This window comes from Cryptomeria japonica, chromosome 3 (assembly GCF_030272615.1).
Source record: "Cryptomeria japonica chromosome 3, Sugi_1.0, whole genome shotgun sequence".
In the NCBI taxonomy this organism is placed as follows: domain Eukaryota; kingdom Viridiplantae; phylum Streptophyta; class Pinopsida; order Cupressales; family Cupressaceae; genus Cryptomeria; species Cryptomeria japonica.
Window position 1 is genome coordinate 970,045,960 of NC_081407.1, and position 27,523 is coordinate 970,073,482.

The 27,523-nt window shown below is 36.3% G+C and overlaps 1 protein-coding gene across 1 annotated transcript in view; it reads left to right on the forward strand.

Annotated features, from left to right (window-relative positions):
• The first annotated feature begins 1,492 nt into the window (after positions 1 to 1,492).
• Positions 1,493 to 27,523, forward strand: part of LOC131874444 (uncharacterized) — a 134,989-nt gene continuing 108,958 nt past the window's right edge. The window contains exons 1-3 of the mRNA XM_059217826.1: positions 1,493 to 1,618; positions 1,961 to 2,176; positions 10,199 to 10,441. Coding sequence (XP_059073809.1) covers positions 1,493 to 1,618; positions 1,961 to 2,176; positions 10,199 to 10,441 — 585 coding nt within the window. The remainder of the gene's footprint in view (positions 1,619 to 1,960; positions 2,177 to 10,198; positions 10,442 to 27,523) is intronic.

Below are 27,523 nucleotides of genomic sequence, written 5' to 3' on the forward strand. Positions count from 1 at the left end.
AAATGTTTAACAAGGTCATTTGTGATGAACATGGAATCGTTAAACCCAAACATAAGATTGTGGAAACTTTAGGTTTTTTGGAGATACTAAATATCCCTCAATTTCCAGAGGAAGTGGTAAGGATTGTATTGAGTAGAGCACATGGAGAATTCTTATGTTGGATTCTGTTTGTAAGATAACCCAACAAGCAATTAGGGTAGTTACTGGTTTACCCTCAACTGGTAGTAGTCCTGATAAGACAAAGAAGATCCCCAACAAAATGGTGACAAGCCTAACTAGAGAAACATCTGACGATAGATCACTTAGAGTGAATGACATTAAGGACATTAATGTGAGATATGTAAGTATAGTCCTTGGATACAGAGCCACACATGCTAACAGACTCAATTCTATTTCTAGTCTTTGCATTTATAGTGCACATGAAATGATAAACAACAATGCCAAGATAGATGTGTGTGAATGGTTAAAAGATGAGCTTATTGATAACCTAAAAAAGATTAAGGGAGACAAAAAGGGTACTTTCCACTTTGGAAACCTTCTGGTATGTTTGATGTTATATTTCACCAAGGAGATCCCCGGTACAGGACCCAAAGACTTTTGTTATGATACACCAGTAGGAAAACAACTACAGGAAGCTTTTGCCAACATGGGAACTAATAGAGATAATAACATAACAATTTACTTTAAAACTTTCCAATCTAAGATGAGAGTTAGGGAAAGGATCCCTCAAAGCATAGTTGAGAAATATGACAAGGAAATCTATTTTGTCATTAAAAGAGATGAAACCTGGATGGAAGCAGTAAGCCCTAGAACTAATTGGGTTACTGAAATGGGTTATGAGGTTGATCTACATGTTCTGGAAATGTATGCAAAAGCACTGCATGAAGCACCTAGAGAACCATTTGAAGAATTCTTTGGAAATGCAGAAACCATAGAGAATAAAGTATCTAAGCAAAAAAGGACTAAGAGAAGAGAAATATTCATTAGGGATGCATCCAAGAAGGTAAAAGAAATCAAAGAAAATGTCATGAACCTTAGTGGCATATCGGCTAGTGAGCTTGAAGGACTTCAACCGGAGGCACATATTTCATTGGTAGACACATCTTTTGACAGTGACAGTGGGAAGGTTGCCGAGTTCAAAAGAGTGGAAAGGAAAAGGAAAGCCTCACCGGTACCTTCTCCTACTCTGAAGAAAACAAGAACCTTAACGAAGAAACAACAGGCGGTCAGGGAACCCAAGAAGAAGCTTACTCTAAAGAGAAAATAGACATTGGTTACCCCTTCATTAAATGATTTACTAAATGAAATAACTGAGGAAGGTAATTTATCTAATGTGAATAAATGGTATACTTCTTCAAATGATACTGACAGAAACACTATTGAAGAAAGCATTGTTCTTCATTTAGACATTTATAAGAAAGTTTTGATCGAAGTTGTTGATGAGCTACCAAATGATCTCTACATGAGACTAGAGGCTAAAAGGCTATCAATGATGGAATTAGACAAGAAACTAAAAGATGAAGCCCTCTTGGTAGTTCATCCGGTTAAATCAAAGGAAGAAATTGATGAACTTATTTATGAGGCTAACCGATCAGTTTTTGCTAGCGGACACTGGCAAGTGAGCCTAATGGCAGGAAGAGTAAAGGAAATTGCAAAAGAAATAGCAGACAATTGGGATATATTCTTTGAGGAGAAAGAAAAACAAGAGGAAAAGAGCACACCAAAGAAGACATTTAAGGTTTATCTAAAGGACAAGGGTAAAGGAAAAATTGGTGGAGTTCCAAACATTAAGATTACTGACAATCTTCCACCACCACCTTTGGATACTGCACCGGTACACTCAGAAGATCTACCGGTTACTGACACTGAAGGAATAAGACATGATGATACTAATCCTGACTCAAAGATTCTTTTTACAATGAATGTGGATACACAAGAGGTAAACATTGTTGTGGATAAGGAAACCTCTAAAGTTAAGGCAGACAATGTTGACAATAGCAACATAGCAGAGGAACTAGTACAAACTATTGAAACAGAGACATCAACACAAACAGAGAAACCGACACAGATTGAAGAACCTACTGAAGATAAAGGTACTAGCACAGGGCCACCAAAGACTGAGAATCTGGTAGTTGAACTTTCAAAGAAACTAAAAGAGAAACAAACTGAGGCAGAGGTGCACACAGAGACAAAGAAACCGACAATCACATAAACATTGCAATAGTCTGAGAAACCTTTAAAAGTTGAGATGCAAACATAGACTGATCCACCAGAAGAAAATGCAAGAAAAATGGACACATCTGATGGAAGCAAAGAGGTAATAAAAATGATTGGTCAGATATCCAACACATCTACGGGTGAATTCAGACCTACCAGTGTTACAGAGGTACTTTTGGATTCAATTAAGAAGATAATGGATTGTAATGCATTGTCCTATAAGTCAATTGATAACACATTACCTATTCTTAAGTTGATTGCACCAAATAGCAAAACAAAATACATTAAGGATTCTTTAGGTAAATTGGACACATTGTCCAAATTTATTGCCGATAAAGTAATAACTATTGACAAGGTGAATGAGGCCACAATTAAGGAGAGAGTTGAAAAGGAGAAAAACACATTCTTTGAAGACACTATAAAGAAATGTACAGATCATGTAAATACATTATTACCAGTACTTAACTCTACAATTTTGGAATATAAGGAGATATATAGGGAAACATGTGAACCTCACCTTTTGATAGAGGACATAGATAAGGAGATCAAAAAAACATAGAAAGAAATTGATGACATAGAAGATAATATAATTGGTTCATCCGAACATATATCAGTTTTTGAGCAGGAAATGGCAGGTTTTGAGGAGAACTTAGAGAAACTTGAGAAAGAGAAGGAAAGGATAAGGTCAAATGCCTGGGACTTAAAGATAAACTTGGTCCTAAGCTAGACAATCTGATTACTCGGAGAATTGAAATATCTAAGGCATTAGCTCAAGGAGAGCGATCACCGAAGGAACACATGCATTATCTCACCGACATGATCCAATAGACTGAGGCAACTTTGAATGATAGCAAAAGGTTTATGCAGAGTCTAAATTTAATTTTGCCAGATATCTTTCAAATTGTAACCAATCGGTTACAGACTTTGAGGTGAAATTTTTGTACTCTTTTGATGACATCCTTTGTCATTGATGTCAAAGGGGGAGTAATGGAGAGAAAAATACTTGTACAGAGGAAATCACATGCTTAGGCGGAGCACATCTTTTTGGAATATTTTTGGACTTCAGTTTTTGGAAACAGTTTTTGGATTTTTCTCATGAGTGTTGCCATCAATGCCAAAGGGGGAGATTGTTGGCATTCTACACTCTTATGAGAATAGTTGATGTTGTCATTGATGGAAACCAACGAGCAAACCAACTGGCAATCATCTGGTAGACACTGGTAGATACCGACATCAACAATAGATTTCTACATACACCAGCAGGCACTTCACCGGCATCGGTAACAATGCATACCGACACTCAGGTCGGGATGGAATAAACTTTTGTTTATTGTTTTGTAATGTAATTATCCTTTATAAAGATGACATTGTATATTGTAAAAGACTCATATATGTATGAGATCTTATAGGTTATTTTAATGATAGAGAGGTATCAGATGGATGAGAAGTATAAGGCAATTTTGTATAAAGTAATATAGTTGACAACGAAGGTTTTGGTTATTGTCTAAGCTTAAACTGGTACTGAACTTGGCATATGAGATGTTGTTTTGAACAATACATTATATTGGATTTTGATAATCCATTTTGTAGTCAGTGTGACTCCTATTTTGTGATTGAGCAGTGAGCTCTAGGCAGTTGGCCTCCCTGCATGTGCATGCCCCTCATTGTAAGTAGTATTTATTCATTGGTCAGTGAGTAAATATTGTGGGTCACTAATCCCATCGAGATTTTTCCCATGTCGGGTTTTCTTGTTAAATATCTTGTGTTATGGTGTGTTTCTATGCTATCTCTATTATTCTTATTTGCTGCATAAATTCTTATTTACCGATACACTATTTTGGGATGCTCGGAGAATTGAAATATCTAAGGCATTAGCTAAAGGAGAGCAATCACTGGAGGAAACATGCATTATCTCACCAGCATGATCCAACAAACTGAGGCAACTTTGAATGATAGCAAAAGGTTTATGCAAAGTCTTAATTTAATTTTGGCAGATATCTTTCAGATTGTAACCAACCGGTTACAGACCTTGAGGTGAAATTTTTGTACTCTTTTGATGACATCCTTTGTCATTGATGTCAAAGGGGGAGTAATGGAGAGAAAAATACTTGTATAGAGGAAATCACTTGCTCAGGGGGAGCACATCTTTTTGGAATCTTTTTGGACTTCAGTTTTTTGAAACAGTTTTTGGATTTTTCTCATGAGTGTTGCCATCAATGCCAAAGGGGGATATTGTTCATATTCTACACTCTTATGAGAATAGTTGATGTTGTCATTGATGGAAACCAACTAGAAAACTAACTAGCAATCATCTGGCAGACACGGATAGATACTGGCACCGATAATAGATTTCTACAAACACCGACAAGCACTTCACCGGCATCAGCAACAATACATACCGGCACTCAAGCCGACATGGAATAAACTTTTGTTTATTGTTTTGTAATGTAATTATCCTTTGTAAAGCCAACATGGTATATTGTAAAAGACTCATATATGTATGAGATCTTATAGGTCATTTTAATGACAAAGAGGTGTGAGATGGATGAGAAGTATAAGGCAATTTTGTATAAAGTGATATAGTTGACAGCAAAGGTTTTGGTTATTGTCTAGGCTTAAACCGGTACTAAACCTGGCATATGAGATGTTGTTTTGAACGGTACATTGTATTGGATTTTGATAATCCATTTTGTAGTCAATGTGACTCCTATTTTATGATTGAGCAATGAGCTCTAGGCATTTGACCTCCCTACATTTGCAGGCCCCTCATTGTAAGTAGTATTTATTCATTGCCCAGTGAGTAAATATTGTGGGTCACAAATCCCACCGAGGTTTTTCCCACACAAGGTTTCCTCGTTAAATATCTTGTGTTATGGTGTGTTTCTATGTTGTCTCTATTATTCTTATTTGCAGCATTAATTCTTATTTACCGGTACATTGTTTTGGGATGCAAAGTTTTTAATAAATTTAAATATTCTGCTAACCGATTAGCCACTGATTCACCCCCCCTCTCAGTGTCTTTGGGACTATCATTGAATCTAACAAAATGGTTTGTTGAATACACTTGGATGCTAAGAGGGGGGGGTGTATTAGCATTAACTTAAACTAAACATCCATTTCAAAATTAAACATTAAATCGGATCTACCAAAAGTATTAACTAAAACAAAGCATACACCACACAAGAGCACCAATATTTATACATAGAAAAACCAACGATGGAATAACCACGATGAGAGTTATCTCTATTGGAATTTTGATGATGTTTTGATTGTCATTGATGGACACACACTTTCTTGATGTATGAGTTATGCTCAACTGGTAATTGTTCCAACCGGTATTATGTATTATTGTCTTTAGACTATTGGTGTTTTGCAGAAGATGTTTACCGGTCACAAATTGACTGAATACCTCAAGCACTATGGAGAACCCAAGTAGTTTGAATACCTCAAGTGGTTCGAGGATCTCAAGCGGTACGAAGGAACAAAGTGGTAGTTAACATTTTCCAATCTTCATTTTTGACAACCGGTAATCGGTATATCGTATGAATCGGTATTACTTTGTGATGAGTTACCAACCGATATTTCTGTGATAAGTTATCATCCACCAACACTTTGGCGGTGATTTTGTGTCATGTTACCAACTGTGTCTAGATGCACTGAACCTAGGAAATTGTAGTTTAATCCTATTGGACCGACATAAAATCAGTTTCCTTTATAAGGACATCATGTCTAGGGTTTGCATATGTGAGAGATGTATGATGTATGAGAAGGTTATGTGCGGTCATTGCAGAGAAGATTAAGTCTATGTGAAGAGTTATTGTGTGGAGATACTGAAGACTGAAGTAATGCTAAAATGCATTAACAATGAGATATCAATAATGTAACCAAGCATACTGTGCTAGTATCTAGATCACTCACTTGTTGATTACTCACATCTTTGACAAGTCTGAAACCCTTAACTGGGTAGGCCCAGAAAATCCTTTGTAAATCCTCTAACAAGGTGGTTCACAACTATGGATCTGAAATCCTTTAACAAGGTAGTCTTTAACAGGACTTATCTCCTAATAGGATCTATTCTGGTGAAGAACATTGTATGACCTTAACCGGTCTGGTTTCTATTATGCAGATAGTTACTTGTGAGTTTCTGCTCACCGTGGTTTTTCCCATTTGGGTTTCCACATCAAATATCTTGTGTTATGGTGATTGTGCTCTTATGGGTGAATGCTTTGTTTGCTATTTTGTTTGCATTTATCTTAATCGGTTTATTACTGAATCTGTTGTACTGATTATCTGCTAAATTGTTTAAGAGTTTGACTTTAGTATTTTCTGGTATACTAATTCACCCCCCCCCCCCTCTTAGTATTCATCAATTGGTATCAGAGCCAACCTTTCTACAAGTCTAACCACTTGGAAGGAGATATGGGGGAATACACTGTGAGGGACCTTACTCATCATCTCACTCAGACTGAGAGAGCTTATGATGAACTCAAAGTCAAGTATAAAGCCTCTTTGGCCAAGAGAAGAGAGCATGCTGAGAAACTGATGGAACTTACTGAAAATAGCTCTTTTGATGAAGCTGACATGGATGCCCTAGTTGAAGAAGTTGAAAAAATGAATGAATCTAAAGCCAACCTGAGAAAGGAGTTGGAAGGACTGACTATGAGAATGTGTCAAGAGCTTGAGAACCGAAGGAAAGTTGAAGATCTAGTAAAAGACAAAGATCATGAGATCTCCAAGCTGAAGCAAGAAATCAGTGCCCTTACCGCTCATCTCCAAGAGAGTAATGTGGAAAAAGAAGAAATGCAAGGTGAACTAAACATGGCTATTTCTGAGAATGCAACCTTGAAGGAATCCAATGCTTCTATTTCCAAGCAACTTACTGAGTCAAAGGAGATAATTGCCAAATTCAATCAGAGTACTACTAAGCTAAAGCAAAAGCTTGAATCAGCAAAACCGGTAAAGAATACCACTGGACTTGGTTTCTCTAGGTATGAGGAAGGTGAGAACTCTGGAACAAAAGCTGAAGCATCAAAGAAGCAAACAACATCCAAGGATAAAGGTAAGCAAAAGTTTAAACCTGTTTGCTTCAATTGTCTTAAGGAAGGACATATTGCTAATGTGTGTAGAAGCAAGGCCTACAATAATTTTCCTTATTTTCTAAACAATAAGCCTAGATCCAATAGATTCAATGGAAACTGCTATGCATGCAACAAGTTTGGGCATAGAACATTTGAATACAGGTCTATTTTGCACAACACTGGGAGATACCCTCCAAGGACTCAAGGAGTTATCCCGGAACCCTCTGTGAACCGGAATCCCAACCGATATAATACCTATGACCATTGGTCAGGTGGCTATCAAGCGACAACTGGTTGGAGAGCAACCTGTTTGATCTATCATGGTAGTGGTCACATTGTTGCAGCATGCATAAGGAAGAATGGTAGTATGAATAATGGACCATGGAGAACACCTGGAATGGTATGCTATCATTGCAACAAAGTGGGACACACTACCGGAACCTGCAGAATGAGAAAGAAGCTATCAGATGATATACCGATCACTCCAAAAGGGAAGATTGATGTTGAAACTGTTCAAGCAGGAATGAATAAAACTTGGAAAAAGAAACCTGAAGAAGTGTCACATGATGAACCAGTTTCTGCACCTAGTGTGGAAGTCTCAAAACTGGTAAACTGAGCTTCAGAAAAGCTTAGGGGGAGCATATCGATGAAATATTTGAACCCCTAATTTATATCGGTAAAGACCTTAACCGATATACGTTACCTGTCAATCGACAGAAGACTTGAAGTGGTAAAAGGCAAAATTAGGGTTTATGCCCTAATGGTGATGCATTTATTATGGTAGGTGAAAAGTCTATTTAAAAGGATTTTGGTCATCATTTTCACTTATCTATTTTTTGAGCGAAGAATATTCAAGTGCAGAGTGACAAAGAGCGATTCATCTAGCAATTCAAAGTGAAATAAAAAATCTTGCAGAGGAATCCAACGATCATTTTCAATGTATCAGTGAAGAACACTAAGCAGTAATCGAGCAACTGAAGTGGTGTATTGTGGGAGACATTGCTAAACCCTAAATTCTGGATTGTGAAGGTATTCCTCGAATTTCTTTCTTATCATGGCATCTGCATCACACTCTAGTTCTAGTGCACCTGTAGATTCAACTGAATTTATTCAAAAGAAGATGAAATACAATGCCCTATCCCAGATACCCGCCAGAGTTATAGTTGAGGAAGATATTTTAGGATATATTGATTGTAAATTGGAAGACCTAGGATCCCTAGTGATTCATTCCCAGCTAGGTCTGTTTTGTGGGGATGACAAGAAAATTAAACTTGAATATAGAATCCTAGAGAAGATGAAACTGCACAATGTGGTGTATTTTCTGGAAGATTTCATAGAAGATCACATTCGCATCATCCTTAGAAGAGTACATGGTGATAAGTTGTATCTCAAGTGCATGCATGACATCACACTGGAGGCAATTCATGTCGTCACCAATTTTTGTAACATTGGAGAGGTGCCAACTCTAAGGAAGGTCACCAAGACTGAAATGACTAACCTCACTGGTTCTCTAAGCGACCAATGGGCGATGACCATCAACACCATCAAAGATGATCTAGTGAAGTATGCTTGCATGGTGATTGGTTATTGGGTATTCTATGCCAGCAGAATGAACTTTGTCCCTACTGCTACGGTAAATGTCGCTTACTGGATGATCAAGGAAGGGACTACATTTGACTTATGTACCTATTTATAGAAGCAACTGCTATTGAAAATAAATTCCACCAAACAAGACAATGCTCTAAGGTTCAGGTTTGGATAACTTTTGGTTGGCCTATTCTTCTACTTTCAAGGCTATTTCCCTAGAGTAGGTGATGTTCAATGGTCTGTTGACCAACTGGTTTCCAAGCAAATTAGGGAAAGTCTTTAAGCAGTGGGAACTGGATATCCTGAGGTTCTTAATAAATATTTTGATTAATTCAAGAGGAAAATGAGCCAAAGAATGAGGATATCTGGTGATATTGTGAAGAAATATGAAGATGACATCTTCTTCACAATAAGGATTGATGACTACATAATTGAAGCAGTGGAACCGAGAAAGGAAGCAATTGAGCCAATGGGGTATGAAGTGATGTATGATATGTTGATTAGGTATGCCTCTACCCTACTTGCCTCACCAGTAGATGCGAAGAAAAAGAGAACAAGCACCTACTTGGAGAGGGTAACACCGGTTGAAGAACCAAAATAGAAAAAGGATAAAGTAGTGTCATCAGTATCTACACCAGTTACCTCTGCCAGTCCAAAAGTGACCAAGCGGTCACCTACTAAGAAAAAACCGAAGGTTGTTCCTGCTAAAGTCTTTGAGAGGAAGCGAAAAAACCAAAACTAGCTCGTCGGAGTCAGAGGATACTGAATCGGAAATCCAATCAAAAAAGACAAGGCAAATAAGCAAGAAAGCCAAGTCTACCGGTAATGTTCTTGCAACCTCTGCATCGGTAAATATAGACATCTCTTCTTATAAACCAGTGACACATTGTCAGAGGACTATTAAGAATATAAAGAGGAAAGTTCTTGATGATTTAAAAGAGTATTTTGATGATTTCACTGATAATGAGAAAGAAGAAGTAGAGCAGGAAGTTATCAAATATTTGTGTGTTAATGACCGGTCGTCATCTGAAATCAGATCGGTTGCAACAGATTCTTTGTACAATTCTTTAGATAATAAATGGCGCATTGAAATTGAAAAGGAACAGGAAATAAGGGAGAGAGTCTTTGCACAATACTTTCCTGATGCCTCTAATTATGCCTTATTTGAGATAATGGATAAGAACAAAGGCCTCTTCTTCATGAGAAGAACAAGACTCAGGCTACTAGAAGGTAAATCTTCTGAAGTGGAGAAGGACACACATTTACATGCCAAAGCTTCTATCTAGTTACACCAAGTGTCTGAGGCCAATCTGAAGGCTGAACCAGCACCTGATCTAACATCAGGCAAACCGAATGAAGCATTTGATAGTAAAGGGGAAAGAGTGATAGAGAAAAATGATCCCATTAATGTGGATGCATTATATGTTGAGGATGTTACTTCAGACATAAAGAAGGAGAAACGGGACAAAGAAAAAGCAGAGAAAGAGAAACAAGACAAGCAAAAAGCTGAAAAAGAGAAGCAGGACAAAAAACAAATGAAGAAAGAGCAAGTGGAAAAAGTAAAGAAAGAGGAAGACAAGAGGAAAGAGGAAGAGAAAAAGAAAGAGGAGGAGAAGAGGAAACAAGAAGAAGAGAATAGAAAAGAAGAAGAGAAGAGAAAAAAAGAGGAGAAGAGGAAAGAAGAGGAGAAAAAGAAGGAGGAAGAAAAGAAAAAGTAGGAAGAAGACAAGAAGAAGGAAGAACTGAAGAAGAAACAAGAAGAGGAGCAAAAGAAGAAAGAAGAGGAAAAGAAAAGAGCAGTAGAGGAGAAGGAAGCAGAGAAAACCAAACAAGTGGAGACTCCCAAGGCAACCGATGGTCAAGCCAAATCAGTTGACACCACCAGTTCGATTGACCTTCAATCAACAGATGAGTCCGAGCTGCTGCGAGCCATCAAAATGGCACAAGAAAGATTGGAAGAGTTGCGGAGGAAGAAGGAAAGGGTTGTCATACAAACTGCGGTTGACACCATTACCAGTTTGATTCCTAGTACTAACCTCCCCAGTACCGATTCCTCTTTGTCCAAGCTGAAACTCCTTTGTACCGTAGTAGAGGACCAAGTACAATGCTTGGAAGATGTTGTTGCAACCACTTCCAACAAGAATCATGAAAAGGCACTCAACAATGCCTTAGTCAAGAAATTGAATGAGGTCCAGTCACAACTTTTTGAAGCAGCAGAAGGATATCAGGGGTGTTATAGATGAGGGCAAATTACTGTTGAGTAAAATCTACCAACCCCATCTATTTTGTGGTGATGTGCTCAAGCAAAAAGATAAACTCCAATTGGAGTTCCAGGCATACATTAGCACCTTCAAGATGCCATCTGATTCATTTACTACATATGGTCAAATGGTTCATCATTATCAGCTGCAGACTGCTAGGGTGGAATCAGAAATCTGCAACTAGACAAAAGATTTGCAGGAGCTTCAACTGGTCTTATTACCCAGACTGTAGATTCTTCATAAATGTTTTCTCAATCTGGAAGCCATCACGGTAACTCAAGAGATGAGTACCATTGATGCTATGGAAGAACTGGTATTCCAGATTCAGACAGAAAGTGAGGTTGCTACCTCATTACTTGAGTCATGAACATTGGCCATGAAAACTTTTATGCAGGATTTTAAATCTGTTTTTTATAAGTTTTATTCCCTATTGTCATAAACATTTACTCTATTTTTATATATAAGGAAACAGGGGTTATTCTGCATTACTTTGTCATTGTTGGCAAAGGCGGAGTAGTATTTTAAATTTTGGTGAATGTTACCATTTCATGTATACTTTCATGTTACCACTTTGGGGGAGTAGTATACATTGTAATTTCTGCAAAAGGGATAGTGTATATGCTTAGGGGGAGTAATTTTGATTATGGCATATTTTTGTTGTAAAAACACTTAGATGTCAAAATTTTCCTAAGTGTTGACATCAATGCCAAAGGGGGAGATTGTTGGAATTTTTATAATGTTTTTATTGTCATTGATGCACACACACTTTCTTGATGTATGAGTTATGCTCAACCGATAATTGTTCCAACCGGTATTATGTATTATTGTCTTTAGACTATTGGTGTTTTGTAGAAGATGTTTACCGGTCACAAATTGACTGAAGACCTCAAGCACTATGGAGAACCCAAGCAGTTTGAATACCTCAAGCAGTTCGAGGATCTCAAGTGGTACAAAGGAACAAAGTGGTAGTTAACATTTTCCAGTCTTCATTTTTGACAACCGATAATCGGTATATTGTATGAACCGGTATTACTCTGTTACAAGTTACCAACCGGTATTTCTATGATGAGTTATCATCCACCGACACTTTGGTGATGATTTTGTGTCATGTTACCAAATGTGTCTAGATGCACTAAACCTAGGAACTTGTAGTTTAATCCTATTGGACCGACATGAAATCAGTTTCCTTTATAAGGACATCATGTCTAGGGTTTGCATATGTGAGAGATGTATGATGTATGAGAAGGTTATGTGCGATCATTGCAAAGAAGATTAAGTATGTGTGAAGAGTTAGAGTGTGGAGATACTGAAGACTGAAGTAATGTTGAAATGCATTAACAATGAGCTATCAAGGATCTAACCAAGCATATTGTGCTAGTATCTAGATCACTCACTTGTTGATTACTTACATCTTCAACAAGTCTGAAACCCTTAACTAGGTAGGCCCAAAAAAGCCTTTGTAAATCCTCTAACAAGGTGGTTCACAACTGTGGATCTGAAATCCTTTAACAAGGTAGTCTTTAACAGGACTTATCTCCTAACAGAGATCTAGATTCCTAACAGGATCTGTCCTGGTGAAGAACATTGTATGACCTTAACCGGTCTGGTTTCTATTCTGCAGATATTTACTTGTGGGTTTCTACTCACCGTGGTTTTTCCCATTTGGGTTTCCATGTCAAATATCTTGTGTTATGGTGATTGTGCTCTTGTGGGTGAATTCTTTGTTTGATATTTGGTTTGCATTTATCTTAACTGGTTTATTACTGAATCTGTTGTACTGGTTATCTGCTAAATTGTTTAAGAGTTTGAGTTGATTATTTTTTGGTATACTAATTCACCCCCCCCCCCCCCTCTTAGTATTCATCAATCTCACAATGTAATGAACAAGTTTTTATAATGTTTTTTTTAAGGCTCACTGGCTAAGGAAGCTCACTGCTCCATAATAGACTTGTTGAGAAAGTTACAATATTAAATGGACCTATTGAGGAGATACACTATCTTCCAGCAAGATACATAAAATATTAAATGAGAAAAATATGAACTAAACTGCTATAAGAGAAGCATATGTCATATGTTGATATTGTAGTCCCTTTGTAACACAATTACTCCATCATACTAAATTCATAAAATTCATACTCAACTAATATCTTTCTTATTCACCTCTTTTTTTTTCATAAATGATTTGTTCTTCTATAAATTCCCTCTGCAACACTTCAAAACATCAATTAGGTTGGTTTCAAAAATATCTATCAAAAGAAACATGTGATACAATATAGGTTGGCTTCAAACACATGTATGATAAACAAAAATACCTATTTCAATTCAATCCAAAGAATAATTAAACCTCAAAAACATCCCAACACATCCTCCAAAGAAAATTAGATAGGTTAGGATTAATCATAGATGAAGGAACCAATGTTGTCGTCCCAAACAACAACATTGCCAAACTTGTTAACTATTTACCTTTACACCACCAGAGAGAAACCAAAAACATGTGAACCAAGAATTAAGTAATGCATACCATTTACAATATTTCACAACCCTCTTGAAGGAATTGATCATCAAATGTTGGTGCAAGTGGAGAAACCAGTTGAACTAATAGAAACATGGGAATCCAGATAGACTGTGACATTATAACATATTGGATATTGTGTTGTGAAGCATGTAATCATCTAAAACTCATATTTATAAACCCTTATACCTCTCATACCACATTTCCAAGTCCACATGGGCATATCTGCTACTTCAGAGGAATGCAAAGTGTATACACATAAAAATGCCTATGAGCGATTAAATAAATATTTTATATTTATTTAATAATTATTCTTCTATTAAATAGTTAATTTGAAAAGATTAATTTATTTAATTCATTTTTCATGTATTTCTATTAATTAATTCATCTATCCTATTCCTCTAATTAATTAAATATCTAATATTTAATTATTCTTCTGATCAATTAATTGAATATCTAGATATTTAATTATTTCCTTCAATCATTTGAATATCTAATATTTAATGATTATTCTTCTATCCTATAGTCTCAAATATTAAATGATTTCTTAAATTATTTAATCTATTATCCAACTCACCTTCCATCTCCACTTCATCTTCCCTTTGCCAACTCATCCATCATGTGGCTAAGAAAATTAATATTTCTTAAATATTAATTCATCATTTATCTTCAACCTCCAAATTTAATGAAATATTGTGTACGTACACATATTTCATAACCTCCTATATTCTCTCCAACATCCCTACATCTTAGGAAGGACTTGAGTCCACTTGTCCTCTCATGCCTAAATTTTCTCTAACCATCCCTAGATTCCCTCAGTCAACAACCCAGTCAAGGTGAGATGAGTGACACTTGTCTTCTTTGTCCCCCTTTCTCTCAACCTTCACCTTTGCTCACAACCATCCAAATCTATAGATCTGATCATGATCATTGATCTGAGCCACATCATTTTATCCTCTCAAAGTCTATAAAATCAAGAGTTTTAGTTGAGAGAGAGTTAGACTTCAAGTGAGTTTGCAAGCTAATCATTTGTAAAACTTATGCATCTGTGAGTTTTAATCTTGAAGCAAATAGCATAATCATATAGCATAATCATTTTAGCATAGTCATTTAGCATTTCATATCATATTATCAGTTAACTACTAGTTATCAGTCCATTCTTCATATGCCATTTGGGAAGCTATCAATGCTTGTCTGAGAGCACACCATCTGCAACCAGGAACAGTGGAGTTAGGACACAATGAGACTTAAAACATGAAGGTAAAAATAATTTTTTATTTTAATATGTATTTCATGTAGTTTCATTGGTTGAATTTGGATTTCCTGTAGCATTTCCTTTGTATTTTGTGAAACTAACTTGTTGCAGGTAGCATTTTGAGGATGAAATTCAAGTCGACACACAAAGCATTCTAGTGATCATTTGAGACATTTAACCCTATTATATTGCAACTTGAATAATAGTCAAACATAACTTAAATTTTCTAGAATATATTATGACATAAAAGCATAGAAGCACACTCCTTAGTCACTGAAAAAATTATCCCCAAAATCGCAAGGCCAAGCCATGCAAGGCAGAGGAATATGGACCAAAATAATGACTTGCATCTTCTTAGGAAAAATACACTATTCAACCCTTAGATAATTTTCCTCAACCATACAAGTAAGACTAGAAGCATAACTAACCTTCATCTAACTCCTTGAGCATATAGGCATCAATTATTGTAACTTCATCCCATAATCAAAGTGTAAAGCATGTGTAACAATATGTAACCATATGCAAACCATACATTTAGACTAATATTTTGTCATGAATACAACAGATGGTCTTCTAAACTTATTTCAATTATACTATCATATCAAACCATCTCTCTTAAATGTCTCTATCAAACATGTTGATCTCCCAACATTTCTCAGCCTCTTCAACAATATCAATTATCCTCTATAAAAGTCTTATAGGTCATAAGTTGACCTCAAGTTGACATCAATGACAACACATCCAAGTTGACATCAATGATAACATGTTGCACATATTTTCAACACGTTTGATACCAATTCTAGAGCTCCTTGGTCCTAGTGGACTAGTGCTTGGGGCAGCCTAGTCCCCAAGATCCAAGCCCAAGTTTTGATGATGGGTTTGTGCCTGTGTGTTGAAATCTCCCGAAAATTGTCGGCTCTAATGATAACCTATAACTACAATTGAAAGATGGAAAATGGTGTGTGTAGCGTCCTAAAATTGCGACACTTGCAATTTCGATTGCATTTGGGTCTTCACGATGGTGGCGCAACATTGAACCTGAATGGAGACCCCGAAACCTGCTTGTGACATCAAAAACTGCATATTTCTGCACCTTGGCCTGATCCTTCCTTGCACACTACTGTCCCGGGAGGTGGGACCATGGCGCCCAGTGCCCTGGTCCCTGGCCCTATTTTGGGCTCAGTCTCTTGTTGGGCATCGGGTCTTTAAGTTTGCAATTCGGAAAATGATGCTTCTAGGTCGGCCTAAGGTCGGAAAAATCAATCTCTCAACCCTAATTGACAAGTATATAAACTACTTTTCCTCTCCTAGAAAGGGGGGAAGAAAATAAGAAAAAGCAAGAGGTGGAAGAGATATTCAAACATTCAAACATTCAAGCATTCAAGCATTCCTTCAAGCAATTGAGTATTCTAAGTCTCCATTCAAGGCTAGGTGTTGCATTCAAAGACAAGGATTCAACCATTGAAGAGGAGATCACCTACAACATACAACATACAACATCATTACACCTTCGCATGTAAGAATACAAACATTCTTACAACAAGGTATCAGTACTTGTTTACATTACAAACATTTACATTTATAGCATTCTCATTTCTTGGTTAATTCCAAAACCGGGGTTTGACCTAAAGGCAAACCCCTAATCCCTAACCCCCCAATCGTCCTCTCTTTTCTGTGTGTAGGTTGCAGGTACGCGGCTGTAATTGAAGATCTGGAATCCTTGTGCAGAGATGAACAGATCCCCCTTCGTTTCAAGGATTTTTCGGAGGATCGTGTGCACTCCGGGCACCATCGTCCCCTCAACTTTCGCTCAAATTTGCAGGACAACATCATCTCGACATTTTACTGCTAATTTCAGGTCCACAGCTTCATCCGGTATCCCTATCTCTGTTTATGAGCGAATCTTTCTTACTTTACATGCATTCCTAGTCCAATCATTCTATCTACATTCTTTACAAAAGAGGGTATCCTTGCTATCACAACCCTTGAAACTCATTTAGAATCTAGTCTTGCATTGTGTGGGATTGGATCTTATGGGTTTCAACCCCTCTTTTGAATGTAAAGTCTCTCCTAAGTGAAAACCGTCAACCCTAGTGACCTCCCTTCTCTCTCCTTGGGGGGGAACACCTAGGGTTCGATTTTTCCGCTTTACATTTTGGTGAACCCGACGTGAAGATCCTAATTCTGATTATTCATGATTAGATCTGAAAAAAATTGCTTCCTTAATTACATTTTCATGTTTGATCTTTTGCAAATTTTAGAGGTTAATTGCATAAAAACCCTAAATTTTCTTTTTAGTAATTGAGCTTGTGAGATGTTTAATTGTTAATGCTTGTTTCAGATCTACCCTTCTATTGCAAATTGTCAAATCATATTTGTGCTCTAATCCTGAAAATTAAGTGTCAAAACCCTAATTTTTAAAACCCTTTTGATTCAAACTTTGACCGATGATTTCACTGATCAAAACACCTCCAAATCAGCTGTAACTTTGGATTCCGCAACAAAATCACAATATCTCTCATCCCTGAAAATTTTGAAAAAAGTTGCGAGGACCGTGTGCACCCCGAGCGCCATTGTCCTCGACATTTTTTCTGAAATTTCGGGAGCTAGATCTTACTGTATTTTTCTGCTAAAATCCAGAATCTTGGTTGATTTTATCAATTCTAACACTTTCAAAATTAAAGTCAAAGTTGGTCTAGTGATTGCTTGGATTAAGGCTTATAATCATTCAAAAATTGTTGAAATTAAAATTCATATCAAAATTGTGTTTCTTACTGTCCTAAATCTGAAAAGTGTGTTGGCATTCATTCGAAATTCTAGTGCTTTATTTAAATTTTTGCAGTTTGTGACTTTTGAAATTAAGTGTTTAATTGCAACAACTTTGATTTCTGCTTTCAAAATTGAATTTTGCATGAAATTGAGTCAACTTTTAAATTTCAAAGCTTGCATTGCTTTCAGTATTCCCTCTAAAATCATAAAATTCAAAATTTCAGTTTCCCTCTCTTTTTCAAAATTCAAATTTTGCATTTTTCAACAATCTTGGTAGGGTTCAATTTTGAGATTGCAACTTTAATTTGGCCTATCTACAAATCGTAAAATCACTCAATTTTTTCAGATTAGCTTTAAAATCATCATAACTTTCATCCCTGAAAATTTCGAAAAAAGTTGCGAGGACCGTGTACACCTCGTTCGCCACGGTCTCTGACATTTTTTTTGAAATTTCGGGAGATTGTCCTGATTGTATTTAACAGCTTAAATCTAGGAGATTGGCTAATTTTATTGAAATTTGCTACCTCTAAAATTCAAAATCTTCTCTCTCTCTTTAGTGCATGTGTTTTACAACAATAAGCCCTACTTACACTATTCCCGTTAGACGAAGCCTTAGAATTAAGTCTTTCCAAGGTTTAATTACTGAGGAGATGGAACCTAATTTGAATGGCCTTTTTAACGAGGACATGGGTAATTCCTCTAATCCTCTTAATGATGAAGAGGCTCTCCATGAGGTTTCTGTAGAACAACTTTCAAAATTGGATAACCAATTTGATGATTTTCGACAATGGATGTCTCAAGAATACCCTGATAGTCAAGCTCTTTCATTAATTGAGGGTCTAAAACGTATGGTTCAAAGTGATAAGAATGGAATTGATATTTTGCATGGTATTGCACACATTTTGGATTCGAATGTGATGCCTATGAAGAGTTGTGCCGAAACTTTAGGTTATACACAACCTCCTACTCAAGTTAATCATTCTATTCCTTTGACAACTTCTATTGCTAGTATACCTACCTTTACATCAAACATAATGACTACTTCAATACAAGATATTCCACCTATGATCACCAGTCATGGGGGCAATCCTTCTTCTTCAATCAACCCTCTTCCTTCATTCAATCCAACTTCTTCATTCATTCCTTCAATGAGTGTTCCTATTTCATCTCCACAAATAAACATGATGCAAGGGGGCAATTCATTTAACCATTCCATTCCTCCTTGTAGTGTTCCTCCTTTCCAATCATCTCCTATGACTAACTATCATAGTGTCCCACCACCTTACTCTCAATCAATACCTTCTTTCAATAATATAATACCTCCATCACAATCTAACACGTCTAATATGAACTCTTCGACTGAAGCGACCATTAACAATCTTGCACAAACTATCTCTTCTTTACAACAACAAATTGCCTCTATGAATCAATCTAAGTCTAGTGTGCCCACATTTGATGTTGCGAGCCCACTTTCTCTTGACATTGTTCGAGCTCTTCCCCCTAAACATGTTGAAATCCCACAATTGGAGCTTTATAATGGTAAGGGTGATCCTCTAACACATGTTAAGACCTTTCAAACAATATGTACTGATTTTGCTCATGACCAAAGGTTGCTTGCAAAACTGTTTACTAGAACATTAAGAGATAAAGCCCTACAATGGTATTGCTCGTTGCCTTCCTATTCTATTACTTCTTTCGAACAACTTGCAAATGCTTTTATTCAACAATTTCAAAACAATATAAGTCCTAAAGTTACTTTGATTGATTTAATGCATTGTAAACAAGGTGTTAAAGAAAAAGTGACTGATTTCATTGGTAGATATAAGCATTTGTATGCTCAAATTTCTTTTCCAGTACCTGACAATGATATTCAAAGAATCTTTATTTCTAATTTACAAAAAGATATTAGAGAAAAACTTCTGTTTTCTGAGTTTACTTCTTTCCAATAGTTGTGCGCAACTCTTCACAATTATCAACTGACTGTGAGTCAAATGGAACAAGCAAATCCTATGGCTCCGAGTGATAAGGGTGATAGTAGTCAACAACCATTTGGGAAGTTTAAACCGAATAGAGAGTCCATTAAATTCAATGAAAACATCATCAACAACAATGTGAATGCAGCATCAGGTGTGCCTCCTATTTCTAAGTTTTTCAAGAAAGAAAGAAAGTTTACTCCTTTGAATGAATCATTGCATAGTATTATGAATAAGTTATTGGAACAAAATGTGCTTACTCTTCCTCCTATAAAGCAAATAGATCCTACAAAGATTAATTCACCCTATTTTGATAACAAATATTTTTGTCAATTTCATCGTCAACCTGGGCATGATACCAAAAAATGTATTGCTTTAAAGGGTAAAATTCAAGATTTGATTGATAATAATACTATCTCTATTTCTGGTGTGAATGATAAAGGCAACACATCTGTAGCTCCTCCTAACCAAAATATTAATATTTTTACTAATCCATTACCTTCTCATACCTCTAATGTGGTTGAGACTAATGATTCCTCTTTCTCACATGATAGTCTTGTGTCTATGACTCCGAATGTGATTAACTTTGTGGAACAGCAGAAAATCCCTAAAGAACCTTCCATCACATTTGATTCCAGTGAAACTATCAGGGCACCTGATGGTCCTTTATATATAGTTGCAAAAGTCAAGAATACACCTTGCCGTGGAGTGCTTATTGATCCTTCTTGTATGGTTAATATCATTACTGAAGAATTTCTTTTTACTTTGCAATTGAATCAAGTGATCTATGACGAAACACATGTGGTTGTGAAATTATTTGATGCATTTTCTTCTCCTGCAATTGGTTCTATTACATTACCTATTGAGGTCCATAACAAATCCTTTGATGTGGACTTTGCTATTATTCCATCATCCGAACAATTTCATGTGAAGCTAGGTTATCCTTGGCTATCTTCCATGAAAGCTATTGCTTCTCCTATTCACAAGTGTTTGAAATTTCCCCATAATGGTGAAGTGGTTACTATCAATCATAGTCTCTTTAAACCAACTGAAAGAACTTCTACCATTCCTATTGATTATTTTTGGCCTAAACAATTCCAATCTCTTCCACCGCAGAGTGATCATCTTTTCAAATCTTATCAAAAGTGGAAAAAAGATATGATCCTATCTCTAAGTGAACCTAGAACACCCAAACTTGATATTCCTATCATTCTTGAGAAGGAAGTTCTTCCTTTGAAAGATAAAACTAATGTCTTTCCTCAAGAAGATTCCCAACCCATCCCTATGAATGTGACTATGCCTATATCTAATAAACTTCCTAAAATTAGACCTATACCTCCTTGTCATGATGGACTTGGTCTCCTTCCTAAACCAAATATTCTTCCTTTATATGGAGCAGTTCCTCCTCCTTCCTCTTATAGAGAAAAGAGACCTTCTTCTTCTCCTATTGTTCAACCTAAGAGACCACAACCTAAACACCCAAGTGATAAGGATGAGAATATTCCTCCTCCTCAATCTTCTCAACTTCCTACTAAGACTAGATGAAATTGTTCTGCACGTGAACGCCGACGAAAGTGTCATCTTAGAGCTCAGGCAGCTGCTTCTCAAACTTTGCAATCCCCAAAAACACCTTCAGCTAGTATTATTCCATTTTCTCCTCAACCGAAAATTGAGCCAAAATCTCCTAAACATAAGATGCATGATGGTCTTCATCCTGTGCGAGTTAAAGATCCTATTTTTATAAATCTTGATGATGATATAGATGAAAATGTTATTCATGATGAAAATGTTACTCCTCTTTCCTCTGATAGTGAATATGAATATGTTGATGTTGATAACCATTTATCTAACGAATTTTCTAAAGCACTTATCCTAGCTCCTAGACAAGAACAACGTGGCTCGGAACATGAACATAGCCCTTGTTTGGATCTTGTGATAGCTCCATCTGCTGTGTTGGATGTTCCTCCTCTAGTGTGTTTCCTGCCTTCCCGAAATATTGATCAGCAAGATCGAGGGGTGGATGACGTGTTGGACTAGTTTCATTAGCATAGCAGACTCTCTCCTCCTCTCTTGATCTCTTTTGTTACTTCTTCTATATGTTATTCTCATTCTTCTATTTGTTGTCCTTAGTGTTGTCTACTTGAGGACGATGTAAAGTATTGAGATCTCTCTTGGTCTCTCTCATGTTGACTCAAAAGACACATGTGTTCCCTTCTTCTAGGTGACCTTCCTTGATTGGGGAATGAAGAACAATTATGCATACATACATATGATATACATGAATTATCATACAACATACTGGCCCCGAGGAAAGTGAAGTCACCTCGTGCTTTGTGTTTTGTGTCTATTATCCTTGGGTTTATCTCACACTTGGGGGCTAAATCCTTGTGATAACGTGCTCCTTTCCCTTCTCATTTCTTATGTGTATCACTACCTTAAAGCAATCACCCCCGATGAGGCGTGTGCAATCGCTTTAACGTAGGGGGGCATACACCCCGTTCATATCTCTTCAAGATACTTGAAAGTTTCTTGGCGAACTTAGCTTTGCCTTGAAAATTTTTGGGTATTTTTCTTGCATGACTCATAGTGAGGGAACCTTACTACTGACAGTCATGGTTCTCCCTCGTGATCTTCCCTGTTACTTTGTCAATCCAAGTCATAAGATCCTTAGTCCACTAGGGGCTTGGTGTATCTTGCCTCCTTGACGTGGTGAAAGTCCTTCAACATTGTTTCCTTGTACTTTACCGGAAGTATGGGCGTACGCTTATACTCCCGCTAAAGTGGGGGCTAAATGTAGCGTCCTAAAATTGTGACACTTGCAATTTCGACTGCATTTGGGTCTTCAGGATGGCGGCGCAACGTTGAACCTGAATGGAGACCCCGAAACCTACTTGTGACATCAAAAACTGCATATTTCTGCACCTTGGCCTGATCCTTCCTTGCACCCTGCTGTCCCAGGAGGTGGGACCATGGCGCCCAGCGCCCTGGTCCCTGGCCCTATTTTGGGCCCGATCTCTTATTGGGCATTGGGTCTTTAAGTTTGCAATTCGGAAAATGATGCTTCTAGGTCGGCCTAAGGTCAAAAAAATCAGTCTCTCAACCCTAATTGACAAGTATATAAACTACTTTTCCTCTCCTAGAAAGGGGGGAAGAAAATAAGAAAAAGCAAGAGGCGGAAGAGATATTCAAACATTCAAACATTCAAGCATTCAAGCATTCCTTCAAGAAATTGAGTATTCTAAGTCTCCATTCAAGGCTAGGTGTTGCATTCAAAGACAAGGATTCAACCATTGAAGAGGAGATCACCTACAACATACAACATACAACATCATTACACCTTCGCATGTAAGAATACAAACATTCTTACAACAAGGTATCAGTACTTGTTTACATTACAAACATTTACATTTACAGCATTCTCATTTCTTGGTTAATTCCAAAACCGGGGTTTGACCTAAAGGCAAACCCCTAATCCCTAACCCCCCAATCGTCCTCTCTTTTCTGTGTGTAGGTTGCAGGTACGCGGCTGTAATTGAAGATCTGGAATCCTTGTGCAAAGACGAACAAATCCCCCTTCGTTTCGCGGATTTTTCGGAGGACCGTGTGCACTCCGGGCGCCATCATCCCCTCAACTTTCGCTCAAATTTGCAGGACAGCATCGTCTCGACATTTTACTGCTAATTTCAGGTCCGCAGCTTCATCCGGTATCCCTATCTCTGTTTATGAGCGAATCTTTCTTACTTTACATGCATTCCTAGTCCAATCATTCTATCTACATTCTTTACAAAAGAGGGTATCCTTGCTATCACAACCCTTGAAACTCATTTAGAATCCATTCTTGCATTGTGTGGGATTGGATCTTGTGGGTTTCAACCCCTCTTTTGAATGTAAAGTCTCTCCTAAGTGAAAACCGTCAACCCTAGTGACCTCCCTTCTCTCTCCTTGGGGGGGGGGAACACCTAGGGTTCGATTTTTCCGCTTTACAGTGTGTTTGTGGCTATATGAGGTTTTGTCTTAGTCAAAACCCTTATTTTGGTGATTTCCACCTCCACAAATAGTCGATATTGTACTTAAAATGTGTATGTGCCCTAGAATCTCATGTGTTTGTAAGATTTCTATGAGCTAAATGCAAACTAGAGTTCTACCCTATGTTTTAAGCAAAACACTAGAAAAAGAGTGTAATGTAAATACTTTAAATCACAAATGCAATGCAAATATATAGGAGTAATGCAAATCTGAAAATCAGTAATATGTAGATTTGAAGCTCAAATAGAGACAAGAAAATAACATGAAATCATACAAAATCCTAAGGAAGAGGTACAAGTCAATCAATAGAGGGTGATTTCCTTGTCATTCTTCAATATCTCCTAAAGCTTCCATAATTGATGAAAATATTGATGATGACTTGATAGATGGATAAATTTGTTGATCTGAGACTTCACACAAAGCTACACTTTCACTTCACAAGGATCTCCTTTGAAATTGCTAGATTAGGATCCCAAAATGAGGAAAGGAAAGGCTTCATATATGAAACCCTAATTTTAAATTTGATAAAAGATCGACTTATAATTGATAAAATTTGACACCAAGTAGGATTTCAACCATATAATACCACCAAATCAAGCTCCTGAAATTCAAGGAAAAAAGTTCAAGACCAAGTAGTACTACTTGGTCCAATCAACTTTTTTCGATTTTCTAGGGATGCGACATATCGTGATTCTAAAGTTAAATCCATCTCGATAGGTCGATCCAAGATGTGTAAATATGCGAAAATGTTCCTTGAAGATTCAAATTAGGACTTTATTAGGATTAAATTAAGATAAAATAAAAAGGGGCGCACCTAGGGTTAAGGGCCCAATTTTATGATAGGTTAATTGATGAGAGAGGACTTTAGATTTAATTAAATTAATAATTAAATATATAAATAAGTCCTATAATGCATTTGATGCAATGGGACACACTAAGACGGGTGCTAACCTAAGTGTGGAATTGGACAACCTTAATTAACGATGTACAATTTACGATGCTACAAGGTTTAACCTTACTTTCATGACTATTATGTAGTTAGAGAGGAGAGGGTTGAGAGTTATCTATATTGAAACATGATCAAATATTTTATTCTTATATATTTCTTATCAAATGAAGGATTATTGTACATATTTAGGCAAAATGCTAGATAGTTTTTCTATATTATTAAAAAATATACCATCTACTTTGGGGCTATTTTGTATTTTTTAATGATCAACTAGAGGGATTGTTATGTAGAAGAATTAATAGATTTCCAATATTGTATTTAATCCTTTACAGAATAGAATCAACATACTTCCTTTGAGTAAATTTAAGGATTCTGTTTGAACTCTTATAATTTCCATGTCTCAAATGAATTTATAACCCATAAATCTTTCATGTTAAAATACAATGAGTTGGAATTTTTTTATTTTTTATCATTTCCTTATTGCAAACATCAACCATTATCATTGTCTCAAATCTTCCCTTTCTGACCACTCCTTTGCAAAGCACCATATTTATTTAGAAAACATGCAAATATTAATCATAGAAAATAACTTCAAAAAAAATATCAAAGAAGCCATTGAAATCAATAACCACCCCACAAACCTTAATCATGATGAAGGGTGGAGCTTGATTTCTTCTTGCCAACCTCTTTTTATCTAACCTCAAAACTTTGTGCCTCCCTCCTTCTTAGGTTTCCCTCTCTCCTCCTTGATTACCTCTTTTTCCAATCCAGCTTCCCCTTCATCCAAGTTCCCTATGTTTCATCTTCTTTTGTTCCTTGTTGACACCTACTATTCTTCGTATTCTATTCCTTCTCTCTTGCCTCTTTTAATTTGTATATGCTAATATATCATGTATATATTCTCTAGACATACATTTATTTTCTCAATATATTTATTAATATATTTTTGATATATTAATATATCCCATATTTGTATATATTCTCTATTGACATTTATATTATGTATTCTCTATTTATATGTTCTCTATATTCTCTTTTTATTGTTATTTTCTTTTATATTTATCTATTTTTATTCTCTCTTATATGTTTAATATTTATCTATTTATATAGTCTCCAGAGGATAATCAATAAAGAGAATATATATTTCATATTTTATATTTATCTATTCTCTACTTATATAAAGGTATAACATAAATATATATTTTTAGATATAATTATCTATATATGTTTATGGTAATCTTTACATAAAAATACATATGTTTATGACATATACACATCCCAACACATCCTCTAAAGCAAATAAGATAGGTCATGATTAATCACAAATGAAGGAACCAAACTTATCAGCCCAAACAACAAAATTGTCAAAACTAATAACTATTTACCTTTACACAGTCGAGGAGAAACCAAAAACAACATGTGGACCAAGAATCAAGTAATGTAGACCATTTATAATATCTCTACAACCATCTCCCAAAGTAATTGATCAACAAATACCAGTGCAAGTGGAGAAACCCACTAAACTAATAGAAACATGATAATCCAAATAGACTGTGACACTATAACATATTGGATATTGTCCTGCAGAATGTATAATCATCTAAAACTCATATTCGTGAACCCTTATATCTTCCTTATCGCATTGCCAAGTCCACACAAACATATTTGCTACTCCGAAGGAATGTGGAGTATTATGGTTATCATTTGAGACACTTAACCCTATTATACTGCAATTCGGAGAACAATCACACATAACTTTTGTTGTAGAAGATATTATGACATAAAATTGTGGAAGAACACACCTTAGTGACTAAAAAACTTATCCCTAAAACCGCAAGGCCAGGCCGTCAAAGGAAGAGGAATGTGGACCAAAATACTGACTCACATCTCCTTAGGAAAAATACACTGTTCAAGCCTTAGACAATTTTCCTTATCCATACAAGTAAGACCAAAACCATAAACAACCTTCATTTGACTCCTTGAGCATGTAGACATCAACTAATTTAGCCCCATCCCACAATCCAAGTGTAAAGAATGTGTAACAATGTGTTACCATATACAAACCATACATCCAGATTGATATTATGTCATGAATACAACAAATGGTCTACCAAAATGATTTCAATTGTGTTGATCATATCAAACCATCTCTCTCAAATCTCTTTGTCAAATATGTTGATCTCCCAACATTTCTCAGCCTCTTCAACAATATCAATTATCCTTTATACAAGTCTGATAGGTCATCAATTTGACCTCAAGTTGACATCAATGACAACAGCATGTTGCACATATTGCCAACATGGTTGATACCACATATTTGGTGAGTACTTTAAGCCATAAAAAAACTTCTTTAACTTGCAAACAAGGTTCCCTTTTCTTTTGACTACAAAATTTATATGCTTTGACATGGACTATTAGGATAGTGTTGAGACACAAATAGTAGATTGTTAGTATGACTTTTGCCCAAGGATTGCCTTGACAGCTCACAAGGATAATAGTATCTTGATGGTGGTTGACAAGTTAAGAAAAGGCACAGTTTATCATAGGTAATTTGACTAATGGTTCTATTGGTAAGAAGATTCATCAAGAGTTTTTTAGATTACACGATGTGCTTGAGAAGATTGCTTTTGTTAGAGATACTAGATTGCTTCTAGATTTTGGGTCACACTTCAAAATAGGTGTGGGTGCTCAAGTTAATCAAATTGTACAAGATTACATGATGTGCCTAAGAAGATTATCCGAATGGTGTTGACTTGACCCAAGATAGTTATGTAGTCATAGATTTGAACCTTATGTTGTACAACTAATAGCTAGGAGCAGTAGTTTTGTTATGCATCACTTGAACCAATTGCTAAACATCTATGAGTTAAATGAATTGAACAATTATGAATACTAG